At 39.0% G+C, this 20,098-nt stretch overlaps 2 protein-coding genes across 2 annotated transcripts; one reads left to right on the top strand and one right to left on the bottom strand.

Moving 5' to 3' along the window:
• Nucleotides 1–252: 252 nt before the first annotated feature.
• Nucleotides 253–16,373, top strand: LOC117987907 (aconitate hydratase, mitochondrial-like). The gene is made up of 17 exons (XM_034974979.2): nucleotides 253–300; nucleotides 447–492; nucleotides 805–885; nucleotides 1,027–1,170; nucleotides 2,694–2,885; nucleotides 3,518–3,704; nucleotides 4,086–4,172; nucleotides 7,787–7,965; nucleotides 8,600–8,722; nucleotides 9,242–9,439; nucleotides 10,650–10,769; nucleotides 11,062–11,242; nucleotides 12,407–12,556; nucleotides 13,004–13,205; nucleotides 13,992–14,210; nucleotides 14,730–14,859; nucleotides 15,735–16,373. Exons 2-17 carry the CDS (start codon nucleotides 460–462, stop codon nucleotides 15,873–15,875), a joined length of 2,367 nt encoding a protein of 788 aa, XP_034830870.1. The 5' UTR covers nucleotides 253–300; nucleotides 447–459; the 3' UTR covers nucleotides 15,876–16,373.
• Nucleotides 16,374–17,616: 1,243 nt separating this feature from the next.
• On the bottom strand, nucleotides 17,617–19,269 carry LOC117987909 (large ribosomal subunit protein eL22-like). The gene is made up of 3 exons (XM_034974981.2): nucleotides 19,160–19,269; nucleotides 18,785–19,070; nucleotides 17,617–17,811 (listed from the first exon to the last, which is right to left on the bottom strand). The coding sequence occupies exons 2-3, from the start codon at nucleotides 19,059–19,061 to the stop codon at nucleotides 17,648–17,650; spliced, it is 441 nt and encodes a 146-aa protein (XP_034830872.1). The 5' UTR covers nucleotides 19,062–19,070; nucleotides 19,160–19,269; the 3' UTR covers nucleotides 17,617–17,647.
• Nucleotides 19,270–20,098: the final 829 nt, after the last annotated feature.

Below are 20,098 nucleotides of genomic sequence, written 5' to 3' on the forward strand. Positions count from 1 at the left end.
GAAAACTTTTTGTATAATTGCCTACATAAAAATAATTTTGACAGTTGCAGTCGTAGCAGTTGACATTATTTTATTTGCGGTAAGCACGATAATTTTATTTGTCTAAACTTTTTACTTAAAATAACAATTCAATGTTAAATCTGGTTAAATAATATTTTATAAACAAAATATTCTTACATTTATTTAGGTAAAATAGTAGACGCTGACAACATTATATCACGAGACAACTGCCAAATCTGTCAAAAGTCAAAAGCCAATTTTCCAAATCAATCTGCCAAAAATTCCGCTGAAGCGGTGGAAGTGTGAGTGCGTTGTCGTCGTTTTAATTTTTATAATATAAAAAAAGAACTGCGTTGCAAATAAAACGGCGACAGTTTAGTGATATCCATGTTGCCTATATTTACTTAATTAACAGATTTTATTATTAAATTTATATTGTTATACAGAGGTCCCGCAACCATGGCTCACTGTATGAGAGTTTTGCATGGCCAAGTAAGTTCTATTTAAATTCGTTAATATCCACGTGTAGTTAATTTCAAGAAAATTCACTAATAGCCCGTTTATAAATCCGCAATATGATAATTATTTGTTTACGGTCTTATCATTATTGCAAAATTACCGATAACGCAAATGAATGAGTAGGTCAGAATACGATACTATAAAATAAACATTTTATAGTATCGTATTCAGTCTGGGTTATTTATGAGTAACCGGATCTCGTTTACTACGGGTTTTGTCTGGGGCTTCTTAATCTGAGAAGATTTCATGGGGTCAATGTCCGTTTACAGGAGTATTATCTTTCAGGGTAGCAGGACAAGGATAGCACTCGTGGAAATCCAACAAAGATGCTTCAGCGTGTCACCACTCACCGCCGCGGCGGCCCAGGTACTGCAAAACGGCATAAAAAGTGAAATTTTCAAGTGTTTTCAGTGATTTTTCAACATTGTTATGTAATCAATGTCAAGTCGAAAATTACGAATTGTGACCGCTATTTTCGTGTTATAATGCAGCCGCGATGTGTTTTAGGTCGCCATGTCAAAGTTCGACAAAGCTCCTTTGCCGTACGACAAGTTGACCAAGACTTTGGAAGTTGTCAAGAAAAGGTTAGGCCGTGATATGACCTTGTCCGAGAAAGTTCTGTATTCCCACTTGGATGATCCCAAAGTACAGGTGAGTACCTACTATAATGATATTATTTCCAATAATTTTTTGCTTAATTTTTTTATATAATACTTCTAAATATATAAAAGGAAAAGGTGATTGACTGACTGACTGACTGACTGACTGATCTATCAACGCACAGCTCAAACTACTGGACGGATCGGGCTGAAATTTGGCATGCAGATAGCTATTACGACGTAGGCATCCGCTAAGAAAGGATTTTTGAAAATTTAACCCCTAAGGGGGTGAAATAAAGGTTTGAAATTTGTGTAGTCTACGCGGACGAAGTCGCGAGCATAAGCTAGTTATATTATAAAATATTGTTTTTTTATAATTTAAAATCCTAATCCTAATAATATTATGAAAGTTTGGATGTTTGTTGCACCTTCACGCTATAATGAAGCTTATACTCATGACACAGGTTTACCTAGTTTGGGGGTCGAGGGCAATTTTAAGCAATAATTGTAATTGGAACAAATGAAGATTTATTTATTATTTATTTATTTATTTATAATTAGTTCCTGTGGGATTTTTAAAAACGTATTCACACTCACTTGCATCCAAATCCAAACATCCAATTTAAAGTTATTCTTGTGATAGAAGGCCACTTATGTTTATATGGATTATTAGCATATTTATCGCTCAAACAATTTACATTAACCTGAGCTAGAAATATTAAAAGTTGCATAACATTATAAAACTGGTTTTGTAGCCAAATAAAGTATCCAGAATATGTTAACTTTTTGGAGTACATTGTCATCATCCCACTGCTAGCTGATAGCTCACTACTGAATGTGGGTCTCCTCTCAGATTGAGAGGTATTTGGCCACAGTCTGCTATGCTGGCCAAGTGTGGATTGGCAGGCAGTACATGCTAGTACTTATTCTAAATTATTTATGTGATTATTTATAAGGTTTATTAGGGTCACTAAAGCACTATTTAGGACTTTCAATGTAGAAGAACTAGATGATGCCTGGGACATTTAGTTGTTAAATCTTAATTCTTGATTTACCAGGGTAAAAATTAGCCTATGTCTATCTATAGAATGCAAGCTATCACTGCAAAATTTCATTAAAATCATTTAAGTGGATATGCTGTTGAAAGATAACAGACAGAGAGACATACCTTTGCATTTTATTACTAGTATGGATGATTTATAAAATTTTTTATATAATTAAAAATATATATAATTTAAAAAAATTCCAACAACAGTAGTTTTCATTGGAAATAACGTATCTTGTCTGTGTGGGTTTAGGTTTATAAAAATTGTGTGTGAACTCCTTGATTTCCCAGGTTAAAAGTAGCCTGTGTTATTCTCCAGAACTTTAACAATTATGTGTGCTAAAATCATGATCTATTATTCTGTTGCCTCATAGTTGAAATATAAACCACAAACACACTTTCACATCTAAATATTTAAATGGAAAAGGTGACCGACTGATCTATCAACGCCCAGCTCAAACTACTGGACGGATAGGGCCAAAATTTGGCATACCGTTAGCAAAAATCCTACCTATTTATTCTTTACATAGGAAATGGAGAGAGGCACCAGTTACCTTAGGCTACGTCCAGATAGAGTGGCCATGCAGGACGCGACAGCTCAGATGGCCATGTTACAGTTCATCTCATCAGGCCTGCCAACGGTGGCTGTACCTTCCACTATCCACTGTGATCATTTGATTGAGGCTCAGACTGGCGGTGAAAAGGATTTGGCGAGAGCTAAGGTAAATGGATACACTATTACTCTATACAGGGTGTAATTAGAACGCTAGCAAAAACGAAGACAGGTGATAGTGCTGATGATTACATATTATAATGTACCACATGAAAAAACGCGATTTTTTAAAAATAAAATTACTGTATTTTTTAAAGTTCGTAAGCTATTGCAAATAAAACAAAACATCTGAATGACGCTAGAGGTCAGCGAACGTTGCGTAGATACGTGCCACGTCGTAGCCCCCGATTGACCCTATGTTTTGCGGGTTTGAAAATTACCGCGAAACTTGTACAAATAACGCACAATACAAGTGACGCGCTTTTTCCGGCGCTTTCGTCGTCGTTCTAAAGTTTTAAAGTAAGTAAGTTCGTAAGTTCTAAAGGTATTTCAGTTATATTATCACGGTTTCGCTGTAAAATAAAATATATTTTATTTGAAATGAACCATCTTATGTGTAGTACTACATAGACGTAATTGGCGAAAACCGACTTGTTTAGTTTTTTGAGGCAACTTAGGAATGATTTCGTAAGTTGTATATGTACTTTCCCAAAAAGAAATATTATCTCAAACTCTCACTTCAGTATTAAAGCTATCCTGAAAGTTGCAATCTATCATCTAAACTACTTTATTTTTCATCAGGATATCAACAAGGAAGTATACAAGTTCTTGGAAACCGCTGGTGCTAAATATGGTGTTGGTTTCTGGAAACCAGGCTCAGGCATCATCCATCAGATCATCTTAGAAAACTATGCTTTCCCTGGTCTCCTAATGATTGGTACTGACTCCCACACACCTAATGGAGGGGGTCTTGGCGGACTTTGCATTGGTGAGATTGTTTATACTTCACTATCTTTAAGTGTAAATATAATAAGGGCTAGACCACACTGGCGACGCGACAAGACATGCACGTTTTATTTCATTAATTACAACTGTTGTGCTTGAAAAAGGCTATGCATATTACTCTTCTATTGTGTATTGTTTTTAAATGATTTGGAATTCTACATGTCTTGCTATCTCTTTCATAATGATGCTCCATGCGCAAAGGAATAACACTGCATTTAAACCTGTCAATTTAGTTTTAAGATTATGTACAACACAAATATAGTTTTAGATTTTTTTAAATATTATATGGGGTTATGAATACAATAATATCAGTTTTTTGGCTCTTTTGAAACTGGAGATTTTACGGTAATGTATTTATTCACAGGTGTCGGTGGCGCGGACGCCGTAGACGTAATGGCCGACATCCCCTGGGAATTGAAGTGCCCGAAGGTTATTGGCGTTAAACTAACTGGTATGTTATTTTTTTTGTCAAAATATACCTATAATTTTTTTAAATTTTCTATGTATTGCAATTCCAATTCTTTTTTTACAATTTCCAATTGTATCAAACATCCAGTTCTTATATTTACTGTATCAAACATTTTAATTTAAAGATTCGAATTCTCTTGTTTGTATATAGTTCGCGACAGGTTGACATGGCAATCAGGGTATAAGGCGGGGAGACGCGGAGGCTGTGCGGGTGTGCGGGGCGTCCCCACCCCGATTGCAATGTTGACCTGTCGCGTACTATACAATTCGAGTACATCGATTTTGCTAGATGTTTTTAATAATTATCACTACTCATATTATAAATGCGAAAGTGTTTGTTTTTTGGTTTGTCCTTCAATCACGTCGCAACGGATTTTTAAACGGATTGACAAGATTTTTTGCATGGACATAGTTCAAAACCTGGAGAGTAACATAGGTTACTTTTATCCCGGAAAATCAAAGAGGTACCTCGCAACCACAAGAAATGACCAGATCAGATACCTCTATAAAATATTATAAATGCGAAAGTGTGTCTGTCTGTCTGCTAGCTTTTCACAGCTCAACCGTTCAACCGATTTTAACGCAATTTGGTACAGAGATAGTTTGCATCCCGGGGAAGGACATAGGCTACTTTTTATCCCGGAAAATTGAAGAGTTCCCACAGGATTTTCAAAAACCTAAATCCACGCGGACGAAGTCGCGGGTTTCAACTAGTACCTCTATAAAATAAGAACGTTGTCAGTGTGTACCGCACCTTAGCGGTCTGCAATGGAAATGAGGCTGTATAAAATCTTGTGCGTATTTACAAGATTACGAGATGTCTGTAATCAGAAATCACAAAGAATATTTTAGGCATAATCTCAAGTTAGATGAAATGTTGATAAAAATAATTGAAATTGATAACTTTCACCGATACGCAATTCATTGATAAACAAAACGAACGAATGCCAAATAGTTACATCTTTTTGACCAAATGATAACAGATAGCAAAGAAATATAAACGTTATTACAAGAACCTAGAAGTTAAATTGCATTAATATCACTCAGTTGCGCCTGTTGCATACATAACTTGCTTAGAATTAAAAATAGATAGGTATTTTTGCGTGGCCGCACGCCAAAATCTATATACATTGATAGCTGTTACGCATCACTTTCGTTTAAATTATAGAGATCAAAAGGTTCAACCACTATCAGCACCAGCTGATAAAATATATCCAAACTTGAGTTATTAACTCATATTTTTAGGGTTCCGTACCTCCAAAGTAAAACGGAACCCTTATAGGATCACTTTGTTGTCTGCCTGACCTGCCACCTGTTCAACACAGCCTATGACCATAGCAATCATCTCTGATTGGTTGACGCTCTCAAATGCAAAGCTACAGCAATAATACTATAAATACAGCCAATCACAATTATTGCGATAGTAGTAACCCCAACTTTTATTAATTCCCGCAAATTGCTAATGCGCGTGGCCGCCATTGACTGAAGTTTCGAGCTGATTGTATATTTTTACTTAAATATAGGTCAAATGACGTCAAAAAGACGTCATTTCGATGTTGATGAGACATGGTTCCAGCGCAATAGCAATTTGCGTGACTTATACCTAAGTCATAATTTTATTCTTAAGATCCACTTGGACTGTCTCATTTATTTTTATTATTCTATTTTTTATAATTAGTGGAAACATATTTTATCCCTGCTATTATAAAAATACCTTGTTCGTGTAATACGATCTGATATAGATATTATGTCTGTGCATAATATTATGATAATATTGATCTCTGAGGTTAATCGACTCAACTGCATAGGAGATAGACATCAATAATTACTTAAATTAATCATAATAAACTATAATGTGACTTATTAAATCATTAATTATATTAAACATGTGTATAGATTTATTGGATATGCTTGGAGTTTTTCTACGTAATCAAATCAGAAATGAGGAGATATGTAGAACCAGAATAATCGACATAGCTCAACAGGCTGCCCACCCTGTATCTATGTCCAGCTGTGGAGGTCTATCGGTTGATAATGATCATGATAGATTTATTAGAAAACTAGCTGAGGCCCGCGACTTCGTACGCGTGGATTTGGGTTTTTAAAAATCCCGTGGGAACTCTTTGATTTTCCGTGATAAAAAGTAGCCTATGTCACTCTCCAGGTCTTAAACTATACCCACGCAAAAAATCACGTCGATCCGTTGTTCTGTTGCGACGTGATTGAAGGACAAACCAATAAACAAACACACTTTCGCATTTATAATGGGGGTACTGATGTATGACACACCCTGGTTTCCTTCAGTTGGATTTTATGAAGATCCTTCTTGCTTTGGGTCTGCTTGTAACTATAAGTTTCTAGAGCCAAGCGGTTTAAGTTGTAGGTTGGTATGTCAGTCAACCAAGTGCCAGTTTATTTTTTATATGTAGGCAATACTAGCTTATGCTCGCGACTTCTTCCGCATGAACTACATAAATTTCAAACCCCCATTTAAGCAACTTACCTAAGTTGGAATTTCGAAAAATCCTTTCTTATTGGATACCCACTCTTTACAAAAAAAAACACATTACACACTGTTGTGCGTTGATATACATTTAAGTCAGTCAGTCAGGACTTTGAATTTTATATAACTATAGGTACAGATATATGATTTCTTTTACTAAGTGTTTGTTACTATTTCGAATTGTTATCATATTGACTTAATTACAGATGTTTACTGAGTAAAGCATTTCACCGTGTCAAGAATATTAACTTATCTGGTCTTGATTTGATAACTCACGCTACTTGCGCATTTTTACTGAGTATTTTTTTTATTACTATTTCCGCTGAAACCACATTGGGTTTATTTGTTAGAAGTCATATTATCCAGTATGTATAAACTTGAAGGTCGTAATTATTATGAAGCGGTCTCACACGTCATTTGATAGTGCGCGTATCGTATCACACAATTCATCTTCATTGACGCCAATCTAGGATAATGTTATTAGTTATTACCTAATATAGAATTCAACAGATACGAAAGAAATAAAAGTGATGAGTAAAGAAACCGGCTTTAAAGGCATCCCCGAATTATGCGGCAAAAAAGGTTTTGGTATTACTTGTGATGGGAGAATACCAGACATTCACATACACTAAGGCTGAGATCTTGAGAGCCCACTTTGACTTTGCTCAGACCTAAGATTGAGTTAAAACGAGACAGATTTATGTAAGGATATATATCTCTCTTGTTTTAACTCTGTCTTAAGTCTAAGCAAAGTCAGAGTGTGCTCTATAGATCTCATCCTTAATGTGGACGAAAGCTATCTTAGCTGTTTTTTTTGTATACCTCATTGCAGAGGCATTTTAAAATCATTATGAGTCTTAGCAGAGTAGCACTTTTTCATTTTCGGATGGACGGACGGACGGACGGAAGGACAGCGGAGGCTACTCTAAAAAACTCTAAAAAACACTACTCTACGTTTTCAGCAACTAGCATGACTATGGAACCTAGCATAAGAGATATGCTTGTTCTGATGCTTGAACAGTTATTAGATCTTGATTTCGATTTAAAATATCCTCAAAAATTCCAGTTTTTCAGGCCAGTTCCTTTGTCCCCAGGTCAACTCAAAGGCTGGACGAGTCCTAAGGACGTGATCCTCAAGGTGGCTGGTATCCTCACAGTGAAGGGCGGTACTGGCGCCATTGTGGAGTACCACGGCCCTGGTGTGGACTCCATCTCCTGTACTGGCATGGCCACCATCTGCAACATGGGCGCCGAAATCGGCGCTACTACTAGCGTGAGTAGATCACTACCCATACTATAAATGCGAAAGTGTCTTTGTTTGTTGATTTTTCAAAGAGTGCCACGGGATTTTTATAAACCTAAAGCCACGCTGACAAGTCGCGGACATCAGCTAGTATCCAATAGTATATTTTTTTAATCAGTTTTTAATGTTATGTTACACTGTGAATCCAAATACACGACCACACGCATGATGTTACAGAGTAGTTACAAGGAGAGAATCTATGTAAAAAATTGAATATTCGATATTTCACAAAATATCGAGTTAAACAAAAGTTTTAGAATAGAATAGAATAGAATAGAATGTTTTTTTATTCATGTAAACTTTTTAAAAGTGCTTATGAATAGTCAGGTTTAATTTACCATTTAATGATAACAATTACGTACCGAGAGTTTTCTGATATTTGTTATTTAACCCTGTATATATTTTTTGAACAAAAGCACTTGCAACAAAGTCCACTTTCCCAAAATCCCCTAGTTAATATTGTTCCTAATCATTTCTTAGGAATAATTTTTTTAATGCATAAAAAATCCTATAAGCGTAAGGGGAAAAAATCTGAGCAGTTCTGGGTACTTATACTGCAACTGACTGTTAGTGGTTATGAAGCTTACCATGGTGTACTTTACAGGTGTTCCCCTTCAACTCGCGCATGGCCGCCTACTTGAAGTCAACGGGGCGCCAGGACATCGCCAACGCGGCCAACGCCAACAAGCATCTGCTCACGCCCGACCCCAAAGCGCCCTATGACCAGGTAATTATGCTGATCCCTTTTAATTAAAAAAAAAAATCATGTAGGACAACTATGCTACGTCTGGGACTCTACCGCGCCGATTCGAAAAGACTGACTGACTGATCTATCAACGCACAGCTCAAACTACTAGACGGATCGGGCTGAAATTTGGCATGCAGAGCTATTATGACATAGACAGCCGCTAAGAAAGGATTTTTAAAAATTCAACCTTTAAGAGGGTGAAATAGGAGTTTGAAATTTGTGTAGTCCACGCGGACGAAACAATCCCAATAGCCTCAACGGTTAAAGGTGTGGACTGAAATTCGAAAGGTCGCCGGTTCAAACCCCACCCGTTGCACTATTGTCGTACCTACTCCTAGAGAGGAAAAGGGAATGTTAGTAGTATGTTACAGTTAGAAGTGCATGCCCGGGGTCGGAACCTGGATCTCCTGAATCGGAGGCTGACGTCTTAACCACAAAATTATCACCGCAGCATGTTACGATATCAATGTTAACAATGTTGCAATGATTTATTTCTAGCTCATCGAAATCGACCTCTCAACCCTTGAGCCTCACGTCAACGGTCCCTTCACGCCAGATCTGGCCAACCCCATCTCGAAGCTCGGCGAAGCGGCCAAGAAGAACGACTGGCCCATGGACATCCGCGTCGGTCTCATCGGATCCTGCACCAACTCCTCATACGAGGACATGGGTCGCTGCGCCAGTATTGTTAAAGAAGTAAGCAAACTTTGTTGTGTCTCGCGAGGTGTGAAAAGTAGAGTGTTCAACGCAGGGGTAATGCTGTCTTCGTCTTGGGCGCCCCAAACCCCGCACACTGTAACACTCTCGTTACGCTCGGGAGTTACACTAAGATCCCTTGTTGCGCTTAAGATCCATCCCGGGGGGTGATTACGTATCTCGCGACAGGCGTAAATCTCGCGATCATTGCTCTCAAACGTCCGGCTAAAGAGAGACAGCAATAGTCACAAAGGAAAATAAGAAAATGAACTGTCAGATTGCTACTGCTGTCCCGTTGCTGTGGCTACTGCAACGTTTTACGTAAACACCCCGCCGGATCCCAAGAACAACGAGGATAGGAATTAGCCCTATGTGGAATAATCTACTATTAACAATATTCTACAAATCTTACTGATTTCATAGCAAACTTGAGTTGGCCGTTGGCAAAACTTAATAAAGCTGTACCGATTACATAAATCGGTACAGCTTTATTAAGTTTTGCTGATTCCAAATATAACAGAATTTCTTCTAAGTTCTAAAATATTCTTACCATATTTTCATTTGCTAGATTTGTATCATTAATGAGTACGCCAACACATTTCGTACTCATAATTAAATATCAAACTCAAAACTCAAATTATTTATTCAGAATTGGTAAAATTTTACGCTTCCTGTTTGTCATAAATTTTTATTTGTAAGTTGATAATATGATATAGTGGTGATAACTAATACGTACTTAGAACTAAAGCTACGAGGGTTCCAAACGCGCCCAGGTCTGAGAAGAGCCCACAACAAACTCAGCCGGGTATTCTTTTTATTATCACCACTTTACAAAATCACTTAGAACTAACACAAATCTGTTAAGCAACTCATTCCCAAGCTTTCTTATCATTCAAATAATCCTTTACATTGTAATAGCATTTTTCAATAAGTTTACGTTATCAAAAGACCATATTATTATTAGACAAATCATTCCATATATGCTTTCATACACTCTTATAATAAAAATATAATAAAAATAAGAAGAAACTCGGCGGGTGCTCTTTTCAAATATTTGATGTACAAGATTATGCCATGTATAAAAAAGTATGACAAGTCAAGACTGTGCCACCGATTTTGTAACCAGAAATTGACAGGGAAGATACTTGGAAATAGCTTAGCAGTTGCTCTTTTTAATAAAAAAAGCCGCTAATGTTAAACTGTATTGCAGGCACTCAAGCACGGCGTGAAGTCTAAGATCCCCTTCAACGTGACCCCCGGCTCGGAGCAAGTTCGCGCCACCATCGAACGCGACGGCATCGCACAAACTCTTCGCGATTTCGGCGGAACTGTAAGTACAACTTACTTAAACCTTCTTTTTCTGACTCTACTAATATCAAACAAAATGTAATGTAACACTTGAGTGTTTAAGTACAAACGCGCTTACCTACATCCTAACGAAATTTGTAGATTCCGGTACTGCGCCTCACCCTTGAATTCTTTAATTGCTCATCATTTAGCCTTGTCAAATTTGTATACTTCTCATTGAATTCATTGTTATAGAGTTTAAAAAAAATTCAAAACGAATTGTCGATTTGAGAAAAAAAATGTGACGAAAAATTTCAAAAAATTTAACATTTTAGGTACTCGCAAACGCGTGTGGACCTTGCATCGGCCAATGGGACCGTAAGGACGTGAAGAAGGGCGAAAAGAACACGATCGTGACGTCATACAACCGCAACTTCACGGGACGCAACGACGCGAACCCCGCCACGCACTGCTTCGTCACCAGCCCTGAACTCGTCACCGCACTGTCTCTATCTGGTAAGATGATTAGTGTTCTTTCTGTAAAATATAGATAAAATAGGAATCCTTATCAATATGATCATAATGTCACACAAACTTTACGGATACCGCGTCATCAGCCCTCGCACCGTCCTTAACTAGTAAGTTTTTACCGTAAAAGTATAACTTATAGAAAACTTAGGTGCGATTTACAAAGATGCGGCGCAAGGCAAAAGCGCGGTGAAGACGAGGAGCGAATAATAATAATAAACTTTTATTGCAGGCGTATCAACCCATAATAATTGTGTGTTAGTACAAAAAACAATCAAATTACTTAACCTATGTTAGTACTTATTACTAGCTTAACTTAACAACTAAGCCTATTTAACTAAAAACTAATTATAAAAAACTATTCACAAAGCTCTTGGGAGCCTTCTAGTTTCATGACCCATGCGCTGAGGAGAGTGTCGGTACTACTCAATAGCCTGCTCATCATGGACGCAGCACGCTTGCGCATGATCGCGTAGAAATCATCCACGCGAGCATCCGCAAACATTGCCGACGCACTGCAGTGTCGAGGCTTCATCAACACCGCTCTCAGCACATTGTTGTATTGAACGCGCAGGGCACTGTAGGTCCGCTGCGTGTAGTCTGTCCACAGACTGCACGTATAAAATGACTGACAGTAAGCCCTAAATAAGGCAGGTGGCGAAGCGCAGCCTGCGCCGGGCCCTTGAGTAATATAATTCACGACGCGTCGCTTTGTATGAATAACGTTTGAAGCGGCATCTTTATCTGCGCTGCCCCTACGCCGCGCCTTTACCGTTACGCCTCTTCTGTCTAAATGACGCCTAAAACAGATGCGAGAATTTAATGATTTTTAAAATGCACATGCAATAATATGTCATTTAATAATAATAGTTTCGCGATCAATTTTCGAGAATAGCCGCAGGTTTTCCAGGAGCCCCTTACAGGAAATTAAGTTGCTAAATAAAATTCAAAGAATCTCCTTTAGTGTTTCTAAATAGATTTTGTTTCTCCAAAACTAGATCCAAGAATTTTTCTAACTTGAAATGGAGCTATAAGCGCAAAACAAAACACACCCGTGTCTTGGCAATTGTTTTGAAGGTAATTTGAAATGGTAATGGAGGTCTATACCTCTTCAAAGTTTCACATACATTACCAGTATGGTATTATCAACAGGTCACCTGGACTTCAACCCCGTAACGGATGAGCTGACAGGCAAGGACGGCAAGAAGTTCAAGCTGTCCGACCCGTTCGCTGACGAGTTGCCCGCCAAAGGCTTCGACCCCGGCCAGGACACGTACGAACACCCGCCCGCTGACGGATCCAGTGAGTCCATTGTTAATAGAGTTCCGTACCTGCAAGGGAAAAAGAAACCCTTATAGGATCACTTCGTTAACTGTCTGTCTAACAAGATCCTTTCTCTCAGGAAGGTGTGAAGGTATCAAGCTGAAATTAATATGAAGTACTCAAATCTTTATAAAAATTAAATAGACAAGCTGTGATCTGTTTTTGTACACGGCTCAGTCAAAACTCTCGTGTTCAGATTGGAATACTTGTTTTACGATCACTGTACTATATATAGTTAATAGTACTCTACAGGTCGAGATGGCAATCGAGGAGGAAACGTCCCGCACACCCGCATAGCCCCCGTGCTAACCCGGTGCGGGCAAACGCGGATGACGTGCGGGTGTGCGGGGCGTTCCCTCGCCTCATACCCGGCTCGCCATCTCGAGCTGTCGCGGATTATACATAAATATCTTCCCATTGTCGCAGAGGTGCAAGTCGACGTATCTCCCACATCGGACCGTCTCCAACTCCTGGAGCCCTTCGACAAGTGGGACGGCAAGGACCTGACCGACATGACCATCCTCATCAAAGTGAAGGGCAAGTGCACCACCGACCACATCTCCGCCGCCGGGCCCTGGCTCAAGTACCGCGGCCACCTCGACAACATCTCCAACAATATGTTCCTCACGTGAGTGTGCACCTTTATACCTACCCTACAATACATAATATTTACAATACATAATATTACTGCACAACCGGAAAGAGACTGACCCCCTTGTCACAGACTATCATCCGTGTATGCATTCATTTTAACCATCCACATAAGCAAATTCTTACAAAAGAAAGTCAATAAGAAAATGAGGTCAATCCCACTTCTGATATTGATGGCTTAGTTACTTCACAATTGCACTAACTACAGAAATGTATACTTTACAGGAGGGATGTGTTTAGATATGCCTAGCAGTGAACAGTAGACAGTTTCAATATATGTAGTTGAGCATCTTGTTAAGAGTTGTGGTCAGGTTTAAACAGTGGCGTGCAGCTCATAGAAGCATAAACGCACTGCTTACCCTCATTGTAATAAATCAATGCTTATTTTTCATTATAACCTGCCGTAAAATAAGTTCATACCTAAATGCATACCCTGGCTTGAACTTCTGTACACGCCACTGGGTTTAAACTGTATTTAAATTATCTACTATTTTTGTGCTAGTCGTATCTGAAATTTAAACAGCTCGCCTGCAAAATTGTGTAGTCAATGAAATTGTAATTTATATTCTTCACTCACTATACATCTTTATTTGTACGCCCGACTTGGTCGTCACAGTCCTAATTTTTGTTTTGTTTTTTTGTAAAAAAAACTAAGTTCAATAGGATGCTAGCAATGTTTCAGAACTCAGAAGATGTCTGCTTGCTAGAAAATATTTTTCTCGTTTGAAATTATCACAAATCCTAATCTTTTTTTTGTTCACAGCGCCACCAATGCTGAAAACGGAGAACTCAACAAAGTTAAGAACCAATTGTCTGGCGAATGGGGCCCTGTCCCTGCCACCGCTCGTGCGTACAAGGCCAAGGGCGTGCGTTGGTGCGTCGTTGGCGATGAGAACTACGGTGAAGGCTCCAGCCGCGAGCACGCCGCTTTGGAACCCAGGCATCTTGGCGGCAGGGCCATCATTGTCAAGTCCTTTGCCAGGTAATTGGCCACAGTGGTATGTCAAAGCCAAGGGCGTGTGTTGGTGCGTTGTCGGCAATAAAAACTACAGTCGAGGCTCCAGCCGCGAGCACGCTGCTTTGGAACCCAGGCATCTTGGCGGCAGGGCCATTATTGTCAAGTCCTTTGCCAGGTAATTGGCCACAGTGGTATGTCAAAGCCAAGGGCGTGTGTTGGTGCGTTGTCGGCGATGAAAACTACAGTGAAGGCTCCAGCCGTAAGCACGCTGCTTTGGAGCCCAGGTATCTTGGCGCAGAGCCATCATTGCCAAGTCCTTTGCCAGGTAATTGGCCACAGTGGTATGTCAATGACAAAGCCTAGTGCGTGCGTTGGTGCGTCGTTCAGCCGCGAGCACGCTGCTTTGGAGCCCAGGCATCTTGGCGACATTGTCAAATCCTTTGCCAGTTTAAACATATTGCTTGTTTCTTGGTCAATGTCAAATGGCCTCATAACTGCAATTCAATTTTAATATCTAAGTAATGTTTCCCAAATACTTGCCAGAATCCACGAGACCAACCTGAAGAAGCAAGGTCTGCTGCCGCTGACGTTCGCGAACCCCGCCGACTACGACAAGATCCAGCCTACGGACAAGATCACCCTGCTCGGCCTTAAGGACCTCGCGGCAGGAAAGGTATTTTATCTCCCCCCCCCCCCCGTCTCTCACTCCCCCCCCCCCCCTCCCCTTCTCGTCGGTCTGTTTGGTTGTGTTGATCAGCTAGCAACTTTCAATTTTAAACATAGGTTAGAACTGGATGACATTGGTACTGATTCTGAGCACAACCTAATTTTAGAGTATTCGCATCCTCTTCGTACTAATGTAATATGAAAAGGACAGACGCAGTTTGACAGTTTTAAATTTAATTTTTAGATGGTAATACCCGTGATTTTAGCGCACAGTCGCGAGCCTACTGTTTAAATTTGTAGCGTGCACTAAAATTTAGAGTCTTTAAATGTAAAGTTCATGTTCTGTCCCTTTTTAGCATTGTTAAAAAGAAAAGGATGCAGATACTCTAAATTTATTTTAGAGAAAGATAACGGAATCGGTGCCAGTGCAGTATTAACTAGCTTTCTTGTCTCTCTGTCTCAGAAAAACAAAATCAAAATTTATTTATTTCAATCAATTATTTATTTATTTTATTTGAAATAGGGTCTCGAAGGGTGCAAACGGGACCCTATTACTAATAGGCCTCCGCTGTCCGTCCGTCCGACGCGGGCTGCACCTATCTTATGAACCGTAATTAGGTAGAGAGTAGAGAGTTGAAAGTTCATTTCTATTGCGATAACAACAAATAATAAAAACCAAGATGGCGATTTCAAAATGGCCGAACTTAGATGAAACTGAATGACAATGCAATATAACTCTCTATCTTATCTCTCTATTTGTTAGTTGGTTTGTTTGTGTGTTCAGTATACATTTTGTGATTTTGCAGTTGATTTTAAACTAACTTCCCGATGAGAATTCTCTTTTTTGCGAGAATGTGGCTAATTTAATTTAAAAATTTCCAGCAAGTGGACTGCGAGATCAAACACAAAGACGGCAAAACTGAACGCATCAAGCTCAACCACTCACTGAACGAGCAACAGATCGCCTGGTTCAAAGCCGGCTCCGCTCTCAACAGGATGAAGGAGATCGCCCTTGGAAAGTGAACACCACCAACCTATCCGCACTGATATAGAATGTAGTCTTGTAAACGAGTTTTTTAATTGTACCATAGACAAATAATTTACCATTTGTTTTTTATTACCATATTTAAAAATGTGTATGAATTCTTAAAACAGTATTGTTTATGAGCCATTTATGTATAAACTATAATGTAGTGTTTAATAACTGGCAGTACTTAAAGCAAAGGGTTAGAACCCAGAACTATAAAACCAGTTTAAAAAATTAAGTTGAGCCAGTGTGAGTCAATTTTTTTAGTTCGATTAAATAATAGTGCATTTTGATAATAATTAATGTGAAGTAACACCAGACAATACTTGCGATGCGGTGGTGAATCTATAGAGTAGATCTTTTTATAGATGAAATTAGAAATTAAGTTTTAACTTTTTTTCGACTTATACCAATAATAATTATTAAGTGAAATTGTTTTATTATATTTATGTACATAATGTTAAAATCAAATTAAATAAAAATTACGTACCTACTATATCACTCGTTTTCGTACTTGTCCTTTTATGTAATGGTTCAAGCCAGTGATGTCAGGAGAATCTACCCCGTCCTCGGGAGAGTATCGGTGATCGGCGGGGTGATTACGTATCTCGCTACAGGCGTAAATCTCCCGATCATTTTCTGTCAAACGTCACACGTAACAGCGGCTAGAGGGAGACAGCAATAGCCACAAAGCAAAATAAGAAGACGCAAAAACGTTTCAGTAGCGACAGTTCATTTGCTATCTCTCTTCTTGTTTTGCTTCGTAGCTATTGCTGTCTCTCTCTAGCCGGACGTTTTTTGACAACAGTCAGCAACATGTCAGCAATGATCGCGAGATACATAATCACCTCGCCGATATGGCTCGCGAACTTGTGGTGATCTATAACTGTACAAAACGACCTCTGGCGCAGTGTTGCAAGCCCCGACTCGGGATTCGATTTCCGACAAGAGGCACTTTGGAAATCTAGAATTTCTTAATAGGTGTTCTGGTCTGTAGAAATTCTCTTACTGATAGGATGGTTTTTTAATATGGATCTTTATCTAGTTTTTATAAACCTTGTATTTAACGTAATGCCTCAGAGCCAGCGCTTGCCAGACCTTCCTTGTTTTATAAAAGCTGAAAGTTTCTCTGCGTATTGCCCCCAACACTGAGAGGAACGTTTGTTTGTATCATGGTGACTTTGGGAGATACGTAATAATAAGTGTAAAAAAACTTACGTCAAAGTATAATTTTTTGATATTTTCGTAAGATTTTTTTACCTGTTATCTCCCAAAGCCATGATCCAAACAAACATTTCCCCCAGTGTTGGGAACTTTCAGGTTTTATAAAATAAGGAAGGTGTGCAGGGCATCCCGATTTCCCATCTCCACCTGTCGCGCGTTCTACTTTCACTCACTGCCTCTTTCTACTGAGAACTGGGGTCGAGTCCAACTATACGTGTACTAGTTAATACATCACCAGCTCTCAAGTATTCACAAAGTTTGTGGTAATCTATACTGCCCTACTAAGCGTAGAGGTCCTGACACTTGTCTTTTAGGTGCCTATTTTGACTTTGCATATACTAACTTCTACAAAGCGAAAGTCATTGCATTTTCCTACTCAAAACAATACATTTAAGCCTGTAGTCTAAAAAGTATGATGTCTATTTACTCCTGTAAAATTTACTTTGAATTTTTCAGATAGGCCTTTTACGCTTGGCAGAACAGTTTACTTGAATTTCAAAATAAAAAGCTACATTTAGTGTAAAACTAATTTATTAGCAACAGACTAATCCTCATTGTCCTCATTGTCGCTGTCCGCGTTGATGTTGAAGTAGCGCAGCTCGTACGAGTCGTGCGCTGACGCCACCACTCGCAGCCAGTCACGCAGGTTGTTCTTCTTGAGGTAGCGCTTTGTCAAGTATTTCAAGTACCTCTTGGAGAAGGGAATGTCTGTAATTTAAAAAAAAAATTGTATTAAAGCCTCGTGAAGACAGATTATGTATTTTGCTTTGTCCGACTTAAGAAAAGGTAAACATGTAACATGTCACTGAAATTCGTAAGAAGCGCACAATATGCAGCCCATAGAACCTTGCTACTGCGAACTAGTAATGAGATCATGACATGATTGAAAACCTAACTCCAAAAGGTCTAGGCATATCAAAAAAGATAGCCTATTACCCTCATCATCATCCGATAGATGTCCACTGCTGGACATAGGTCTCTTGTAGGCTGAATCCAGCAGCTCCCTGCGACTCGTCTGATGACGTCCGTCCACCGAGTGGGGGTCTACCAACACTGCGTCTTCTGATTCGAGGTCGCCATTCCAGCACTTTGGGACCTCAACGTCTATCGGTTTTACGAACTATGTGTCCTGCCCAGTGCCACTTCAGCTTCGCAACCCGTTGAGCTATGTCGGTTACTCTAGTTCTCCTACGGATTTCCTCATTTCTGAGTAGATCATGTAGATAAACTCCATCACCCGCATTATTTACCCCCTGTTACCCTGCATGAATTAAAATAACAGGAGCATCAAGGCAATATTCCTAGATACTATGATGGAATATCCCAGATGTAATGTTAACTAAAAATATGTTATAATATCAGCATGATGGACTGAAAAGAAGGTGGCAGTAAGCAGCTAGATGAGGAAGGCTGAGGAAGGGATGAGAGGACAGGGTGTGGTGGTGACACTAGGGAAGGTCTATGTTCAACAATGAACATCCACAGGCTGATAGTAATTTTGTACCGAATATTTCACTGATTAACAGTAAAACCTGGCTTTTACATACAATATATAGCATTTACCAGCGCATAAACATTATGATGAATAATTATTATTTTTCTTAGCTTTCTGGGGTAACCACTAAGCAGAGTCTAGATACTCGTTTTAACAATAAATACCTCTCGTTTTAAAATATGTTACCTGCACTGATAACGATTTTCGTCTTATCCCTCGCGATGACAACGTGATTGCCCAGGTTATTTGTTTTGCCCTCAACCTTTACACGTTCTTTCAAGTATTTCTCGAAATTGCCCACCTCCAGAATGCTGTCTTCAGCTGGATGTGTGCAATCAATCGCGAATTTAAGGCTTATTTTCCTTCGCTGGCCCTTGCCGCGGATTTTACCCCCTTTGACTCCCTTTTTACCAGTCTTTTGGTGAAGTTGGCCTTTCTTGGCCGCGGGCTTTGTTACTGCCATTTCGGCAACCTGAAATATAAAATGTTATTTTTCTATTTCTGATGCGATCACTATTTATTGAAAATCTATTTTCTCAATAATTTTAATAAATAACCTACAGAACACGTGTTATAGTCGCCGTAAAACTTGCAAAATGGCCGACTTTTAGTCTTGATGACAGTATGACAGTGTCATAATTTGATCCGTAATGTTGGTATTTGCATCATAGATTTGACATTGTCTATGGCATAAAGGTTTCCTTACACTTGCACTAGTAAATTACTTGGCCAAGCGTGGCCAAGCATTCGTGCAATATATTGCCAATTAGAGGGCGAATAGACGTGAGGCGGAGATTACGAACGGTAGCCGGTAGCCCTATTCATTATTCAAAAGCACAAGGTTTGCTATGGCAGTCCTAATACTCCTAATGAACATGAACATTACTATTTTAAACGAATATCAATAATGCAAAATTGTAGGAACTTATTTTTTCTGTCTGTTACCTTTTCACTCTTCAACCGCTGAAACGATCTTGATGAGATTCTGTCTGTACAGAAATAGCTTGCATCTTGGACACATGATAAGGACGTAAAACTAGTACCTATTTCAAGCCAAGAAAGAGTCCATATGGGAATTAAAGCCTCAATAGCGCAAGAGTCAGGAAACGGACACAACAACGAAAGGTCGGAGTTTCAAAGCCTACCACAAAGGGTAGGGTATAGAGGGTAGATCCGACAATAGTAGGTAAAACCTAACCTAACTTGTACAGGCTTGAATGAAGCGTAAAAGAGTAAAATGCATTTAAAGAAGATTTATCGAAATCTTGGAGACGAATTCTTGGGTAATAAAGCTAGTAATTTTAGTTTAAAACCAATTAAGTAGGTAATTGAACAGCAAACCCAGCTTTTAGAGATGATTTGCATCTCTGCGAAGGACTGTGAAGGACCATAATAGCTCTAGGATTGTATAGGAATATAGGAATTGAATTTAGGTGTGAAATTAATTAATTTTCGTACTTAGAATGGCAGCCCCGCAACGGAAATCGCATCCTTGCCTTG

This window comes from Maniola hyperantus, chromosome 13, assembly GCF_902806685.2.
Source record: "Maniola hyperantus chromosome 13, iAphHyp1.2, whole genome shotgun sequence".
Taxonomy (NCBI): domain Eukaryota; kingdom Metazoa; phylum Arthropoda; class Insecta; order Lepidoptera; family Nymphalidae; genus Maniola; species Maniola hyperantus.

Excerpts from the sequence above, each read along its gene's own strand:
- LOC117987907 (XM_034974979.2), top strand. The coding sequence starts at position 460 with ATGGCTCACTGTATGAGAGTTTTGCATGGCCAA. Across the intron at positions 4,173-7,786 it reads TATTGGCGTTAAACTAACTG|GTCAACTCAAAGGCTGGACG; the intron begins GTATGTTATTTT and ends CTTTGTCCCCAG. Across the intron at positions 9,440-10,649 it reads GCGCCAGTATTGTTAAAGAA|GCACTCAAGCACGGCGTGAA; the intron begins GTAAGCAAACTT and ends ACTGTATTGCAG.
- LOC117987909 (XM_034974981.2), bottom strand. The coding sequence starts at position 19,061 with ATGGCAGTAACAAAGCCCGCGGCCAAGAAAGGCCAACTTCACCAAAAG. Across the intron at positions 17,812-18,784 it reads GAAAATCGTTATCAGTGCAG|ACATTCCCTTCTCCAAGAGG; the intron begins GTAACATATTTT and ends TTTAAATTACAG.